The following is a 7,572-nucleotide window of genomic DNA, read 5'->3' on the forward strand; positions in this document are numbered from 1 at the left end:
CACATCCTTCCTCTCCGACCTGGGCAGAGGAGAGGAACCACTGTTGCTTCACACCTTTTAACTGTTTGAGAAGAATGCAAACTAACGCATACAGAAGAAGACTCAATGGACTCGGTTTCAGACTTGTTAAGAACATCCCAAAGAGATGCTAATATATGTTTGTGCTCTGATCCTCATCTAATAATCAATAGTGACCCTAAAGGGCTTTGTGTTGTGTTTGAATTGTCTTCTGGCTGTCACATAGGGTTAGGGTTAGGGTTCTGAATGTGTTCATTGTTGTCCTTCCTGTCCATATTATTCCTAAAATGTATTTTTATATTAGTACAGCACCGCTGTTCCTGTGTTAATGTTTTTGTATTTGTTTTTGTAGCTGTAATTACCCCTGACTAGAAACTAAAGTTGAACATTTGCCAAGATGGCGCAATCGGCGGATTAACAGAAATGCCTATTAATGTTGAGTCTCCATGTATATCTTTAAACTATATAAAAGCATCTATTCCTGCAGCTAATCATGCATTTAAGAGGTGGGTTAGGGCAAAGCAATTTTAATCCTTTGAAAAGGATAATATTACTACATTTTCTGCTACTGTTTTACTACAGTACGCCTATGAAATTATAAATCCATTTGATATGTATTAATCACATTCAATTTAAACAAAACTACTATTTACATCAATGTCTTATTTGGCGTGATAAAGCAGAAAAGTAGAGGTTTGTACTTTAACTGTCTAATGCAATTTTGGATGATTTAATTATTTTTATTTTTTAACAAAGCATGATGGATTACTGGTTAAAGAGAAGGGCATCCTGGAAAACAAAGGTTCAAGCACCTGTAGTAAAAAGCATCCATCCTCACCCAAATACTACAACACTAACACCAGCTCCGTCTCTGACCTCTGACCTTCCTGATAGACACCAGCGGAAAATCTTCTCTCACTACAGGAAATAACAAATCTAATAGAAAGATAAAACAAATGGAGTCCTGGGGGACAAATGGACTAGCCAACAGTCGATTGTTGATCTGATCAAATATAAACTGCGTTGTGCTGATACCGGAGGAGGAAGAAGTACTCCGATCTTTTACTAAAGTAAAAATAGCAATACTACGGTGTATCAATACTCAGTGACGAGTACATTTCGGGCATTCAAAATCATACTTAAGTAAAAGTACAAAAGTATATAAGCATACAAATATACTAGAAGTAGCATTGCCAATTTGAGAATCAGACAAATATAATTAGTTTACTATAATTATTGATGCATTCATGTGTTTGTCACTTAAATGTTGTAAAAGTTGAGCTTATTTAATTTTTTAAGATACTGCTGTGTAGCTTGTCCTATACAAATATATTATAATTTGTTAGTCTATTGAGATTTTTTGTATAAATAACCTTAAGCTGCAAATTAGCTATAACTAATGTAGTATCAAGTGGGTTAAAAGTATAAAGATGAGTTTTTAAGAAGAAGATATGTTAACTGAAGTACCTCAGATTTGTACTTCTTGGCAGATATATTCATATTTATTAAGAGCTAACTCAAGAACCAACTTTTTAATTTGCCTTTTAATTAAAATATATTTATACTTGTTTTATTTAGTCCTTTGTTCATTGTCTTCTGTTGGTAAATTCAGTTTTTACGGATCAAAAAGTAATGTGTTGCTCTATACTGGGAGGAGGGTTAGTATTGCTTTGATTTGGTTTTTGATTTGTGAAGTACTTTTTGTTACGTTTTATGTATGAAGTTACATATACTTTTTTGGTACATCCACATTGCACCACTGTTATCTATAGAAGGTGTTATGGTTTGTGTAGCAGTTCCCTCTTTTGGCCACACGGGGCCGCCTGCATTATCCTGCACAGTGATGGCGATAGTGTGCAGGTTGTCTGTCTCTTTAAGACAGGAAATAGAAGTACCGATCCTAATAAAGTAATTCGTAAGGAACTCCATGTTGCTGTCTGTCCTCGGTAGACCCCTGCTCAGTGCCAGACTGTCCGGAGCTTTCTCCATAACTTCAGCTGCAATGGCAGACGCCCTGGCTAAAATCCCCGTGGTAGAGATTGACTCAGAGGGAACCTTTAAGTACATTCTGCTCACAGTGAAAGTTAAAGATGGGGATGTACATAAAGATATAGTCCGAGGCACAAAAAGTGCAGAGTATCACAGTAAGTTCATAACCTTAGTTTGTTGCAGAGTGTGTCAGATCAGCTGCAAATGAAAAAGCTGTGACCAGAGTTGACACCTGTACTTTAGGTGCAAATATCATGCAAAGACCAGTATTGTATGTACTGCAACTATAGTGCATTGCAAATACGGGAGCCAACGTCCATAAAAGAGAACATATGAGACAGGAATTACTGTAAAGTGTTTTGTTTTTTTCAACAACCAGATTGCATGTTTTGATTATTGATTTTATTTATCTACAGATCATATATTTGAGAAGGTCAATCCAGCTATGGAGGCCTTGGGGATGGAGTGTAAATGCCTTGGAGGAGGGAAGATAGAGCACAACAGCCAAGAGAAAAAACTGAGGGTGTTTGGAGAGTCAACTGTAAGTTCATTTGATTGGACATGCATTAAGAGCTGAATCAAATACACTACAAATACTATATCATGTGATGTGAATGGTTATATGCTTTTACTTATTTCCAGGCGTTTGGTAAAGCAGATCATTCTGTGTCTGCGGAGAAGTTGAAGAGTGCCTTCAGCGACTACGAGATCACCTGGTCTGACGACAAGAAATAGAGTAAATCTGCAACTCATTAAAATGTCAGCCTTTGTTAATCAGTGCCAATCCTTATGTCCAACCATCATTTAAATAAAACACATCATTCTGCATATAATAGATGGTCCTGATTCTCTAAAAGCACAAACATGTCCGCTTTGATTACACGTTTTCTCCTTTTCATTCGGCACGATGTAAAGGATGTGGTATTATTTATTCTAACATAAATCATCTTGTAATTAAAGTGTTTGATTTCACTTTTGCTTGGTGACTGATTTAGTTCATCAGAATTGAAGGGCTGGGTGCCAAGCGTGAAGTCCATACAGGAAGGGGTGAGCCGGTTGGAGTCACTAACATATCCTGTTCCTCTGAGGGAAAGTTTGTCTTTGGAAATTAGAAAGAGGAGATAAGAGGGGCTTTCATTTGCACTCACGGTGACCCACTTTCATGTGCTTGTAAGTAGGGAAGCGGGAAGTCAATCAGAGTTGGGGGGGGGGGGGTTCTCGTGGAGCCTCGCAGCAGAGAAACTGGCGCGCTTAACACTGAAGGTGCGCCGCGTTTGGGGGTGAGGGTGCTAGTGGAGCCTCGCAGATGGGGGTGCTGCAGCCCCCTCAGCAGCCCCCTTCCCACGTCCGTGCTTTTAAGGCTAAACGGTGATACACTTCAAACTGAAGTCCACGGAGCTTTACAAGATCACAGCTGGATAAAACAGCCTGAGCTGAGCCATGGTTTAACATGCACACACATTTGAGCAAAGGCTGGTCCCCTCTCTTCTCTCCCAAATATACATTCATCAAAGATTTGATCCAGTTTAATATAATGTATTTTGTCTAACCTTTAAATTACCAAAGTGAAATGTGAAACAACTGTGAGGAGATCTATTTTTTCACTCTGGGACTGAGCAGTTTGAGGAACACAAAGCATTTTTCCCAAATACAAATTTCAGGTTATTAGTTTTTATGTGTTTTTAGAACAATGATTCTCAAAGCAAACTGCATTCATTATAAATACGGTTGATCTCTGATTGTTTCGGTTGTGTTGATGAAAATGCACAAAGGAAGTTGAGGTGCTTTACAGTTGCAAACCATTCAAATACATTGTGGTCGGTGGTGAAACAGTTGCCAAAATATTTAAAAATAAGTTTTAAATATCAAAGAATATGATTTGCAGTGCAGTATAAAAGTCGCAATTTGATTGACAACCAAAGGTACACATATTGTGTCATTTGGGAGTGAAAGCAATTCTAGAACCCTGAAGGCAAGAGAGACTGAAAAGAGTCAAGGGAAGCTTATAAAAGTTAACAGCATTTAATTACACAAAATATGCGGTGGTATACAAAATGAAATGTGCGAGTGGAGGCGCTCTCCACATCCGACCGGTCAGTTCAGGTCAGGGGGTCGAAGAGATCAATTCTTGGCTTGCTCTTCCTGTTGTCATCTGAGGTCTTCTCCTATTGGCCGGCGTTGTCGGGGGGCGGGTCCAATGCAATTCCTGCCTTTTTCTGTAGCTAAATTGCATCATTCTAGCGTCTGTGGTTATTTAAACATTCCCTGCTACACATTATTCAGCGTCAATAAATGAGTGCTAATCCCAGTGTGCTCAGTGTACAACATCACATGTCATTTCACCTTGGTTCAAGGTTTGAAATCGTATGATTCCGCCAGATGCTAAATGCTAACCGGAAGTGACGAATTTTCAGAATAAAAGTGTTAAGCTAATAGTGAGAACTTCCGGTTTTTCAGAATAAAACTGATTTAAATCAAATAGTGTATTTAATTCAAATTACGCCATATCAACATTGATTTTAATTTCTAACAGGAGTCAATGATAAAGTAGGTATATATATAAACTGCTACGACAGTAAAATGAAACGGTTGGTTTGTAGAAGGTTTTTGGGACACAGCTTATGAGTAAAGAGCCACAACAGGTATGATGATTACGTTTACTTATAAGCACTGAACACAAAGTACAGCTGAGGCTGATGTCTTTAGTTAGGCAGGTATTTAGTTCTAAGTAATGTATGGACAAATGAAAATGTGGCTTTATGGTGGCGCAATGGCAAAAGTAAAAGGATTAATTCAATTATTACAATTAATCTTGAAAGGTGGGAGGAATTTCTGAGCCAGATTTCATGACTGTCCGTTCAACTGTTGAGACTTTTCAGTGAAAACACAGAAAGTTCTTGCAGTGATGCTACAGAAAAAATGGTCACCAAAGTAGTTTTTTTATCTTGGAGGACGCTGTTATATATCACGGGATAAGTGAAAGGCTTGACCTGCTGTTGGCACCGGAGGGAGAAAGTCAGGGATCACTAAGTTATTCATCATCTGCGGACCAATAACATATTACAACATTCATTTTATAGTAATGCATCTAATAGTTGCTGTCGTACTTTATTTAGGATGAATCAATCTGTGAAATCCAACATGAAAAAGAAAATCCCTCTGGGTTTTCCTAATATGATGGAAACATTGATAACTATTTCTGACCTTTCATAAGGTAGAAATCAGAAGTTCTAATCTGTGTTGATAAGCTGCTTACGTTTGGTTTTGTAAATCTACATTATACTCAAGGTGTTATCTACGAAAAATAACCTTTTATAATAAGATTCTTCTATTAATATCACTAGAATCTACATCCCTTTCCTCTGGGTTTCCCCACATGAGGTTCACGTTGTGTGCCAGAGGTGGTGCTCATTCTTTCAACTACTTTTTTCCTGCTCCTGACTCACTGGGTGAGTTGTAAACAAAACAGTTAAAGGAAGAGTGGCGCGTAACTGTGATGACTATATGAACAGAGTTAGCTGCTGTCAATTCTCTGAAGAGAGCTCCATTCACCTTGACCCTCATCAGCAGACCTAACATAGACTCTGATACTAAATAGTTCTGCCGGCTGCCCAGCGACCTCAAAGAAAGAAAAACAAAAAGGCTTCTTCCTTCCAGTTTCCATTCTCAATCCGGCGCCAGCTTCCTGTAAAAAGATAACCTCTCTATTATCTACAAACAGGGAGGTCAGCTAGGGAGGAAGAAGACCTCAATTGTGTTACACTGAAACCATCCTCTTGGAAAATGGGTTTTACAGTAAGTGTTTAATGAGATTTCAGGTAAAACATAACCATTACAATCATTCAGTTTAATTATGGAATGATTAAAAGGTCAAATTATGTCATTTTTTTAGCAGCCTTACTTAATCTTTACAATCTCACAAAATATAAACCCAAAAATAGAGTTTCTTAGTTAGATCTACAATATGTTATTTGTAATATATCTTAGATATTGACTTCGAAGTTGATTAAGAATTTGTATACATTGTAAAATGAAAAAAAGTCTAATTTACGGAGTATAGTTTAACTTTACACTTTAATTTGTTTTCTAAATGATCTTACTCCAAAAGCACTTACTCTCTCACAGTTGCAGATGCAGGGTTGCTTATCATTTTTGAAATAATTGTACATTTGGAGAAGAAAGACACTTTTCATAATTGCAAAGTGAACCTAAACCGTACACCCCAGCACGTGCACTACGCTCTGCATCAGCCTAACAGCTCGCTGCACCCGCACTGCGAGGGGGACCCAAGTTCCCATCAGCAAAAACACGTCTGTTTGCTATCCTGGCTCCAAAATGGTGGAATGAGCTCCCCATTGAAATCAGGACAGCAGAAAGCTTACACATCTTCTTCAGACTGAAAACTCATCTCTTTCGACTCCACTTCGAGCGATAGTATTATTAACAAAGCACTTATATACTAATAAAGGACTGGCTTATCTAAAGCCAGTTGAGTAGCACTTGAAATGTTTTAGCTCTATGAAACCTGATGTACTTATATGATTCTGTTTTCTTCAAGTTTGTATTTTGTTGGTCGAACGCACTTATTGTAAGTCTCTTTGGATAAAAGCGTCAGTTAAATGCAATGTAATGTAATGCAATGTAATGTAACATTTTTTTCTTTGGGAAGCAATACAAAATTGCCTTGAGTCAGTCTGCAAAAGTACGGAAGAGGATTAGGCCCACATGTTTTTTTTCAATACAACATTTAAAGAAACATTTAAAAAAGAATCTTAATTCCGAGATTTTCAGCAAAAAATTTGTTTACGTTTGGTCCGATCTGATTTTTTTTTACGTCAGATCTAAAAATGTTTCACCTGGTAAAGCCACACAAATGTACAGGAATTGTATTAGTACTCGTCATGTTAATGTTAAGTAAACACTACAAAATTGAGTGGATCATGCAACCTGACTCAGCTGGGGGAGAATACTGTCTTGATATTTCCTTTTTAGTGTCTGTACACTGCATGCAAAATCCCAATGAACTGTTTGTGAAGAGAGATAAACATCAATGTGGAGTCCCGTTTCCTAAACAGGAAGTCCGGCCCTTCCTGAGCCACCAGCCGCAGACACCTCAGGCTGTCGGGAAACAAAGGTGCAGCAGAAGCCAGCTGCTTTACTTCAGTGCTCAAGATCCTATCAGGGAAACAATAACCCACAAGACTCTGATTTTAAGGAGTCAATGGGGTCGGAGCCAAGAGAAATTCCAGACTGCTAATGGGTGAATATCAGCCTTCCCATAACTGATTTGAATATAATCTAAACATTCCTAAACATCTCAGTCATGATCTACCCGCCTATACATAGTCCTTATGTGTTTTCTTAAGGGCTTAGTGGATTGTGTACTGCCAGTAAATCATGTTCATAACAATGTCTCTCGGAAATTGTGATTCCCAATACTCATCCATGATGTGATTCATTTTATTACTCTCACGGAGTTCATCGCCAGGTCACAATGGATAAGCATGAAGTGACATTTCTCAATCAAAGATGTGTTTTGCTCACTTTGAGAAGATAGAAACTGCT

The 7,572-nt window shown here is 38.0% G+C and overlaps 1 protein-coding gene across 1 annotated transcript; it reads left to right on the forward strand.

The window, feature by feature from the left end:
- The first annotated feature begins 1,914 nt into the window (after positions 1 to 1,914).
- Positions 1,915 to 2,979, forward strand: LOC307015302 (14 kDa phosphohistidine phosphatase). The gene is made up of 3 exons (XM_079643817.1): positions 1,915 to 2,162; positions 2,424 to 2,548; positions 2,650 to 2,979. Exons 1-3 carry the CDS (start codon positions 1,946 to 1,948, stop codon positions 2,740 to 2,742), a joined length of 435 nt encoding a protein of 144 aa, XP_079499943.1. The 5' UTR covers positions 1,915 to 1,945; the 3' UTR covers positions 2,743 to 2,979.
- The last annotated feature ends 4,593 nt before the right edge of the window (positions 2,980 to 7,572 follow it).

The sequence above is a fragment of the Notothenia rossii genome (genome assembly GCF_949606895.1).
Source record: "Notothenia rossii genome assembly, chromosome: 1".
Lineage (NCBI taxonomy): Eukaryota > Metazoa > Chordata > Actinopteri > Perciformes > Nototheniidae > Notothenia > Notothenia rossii.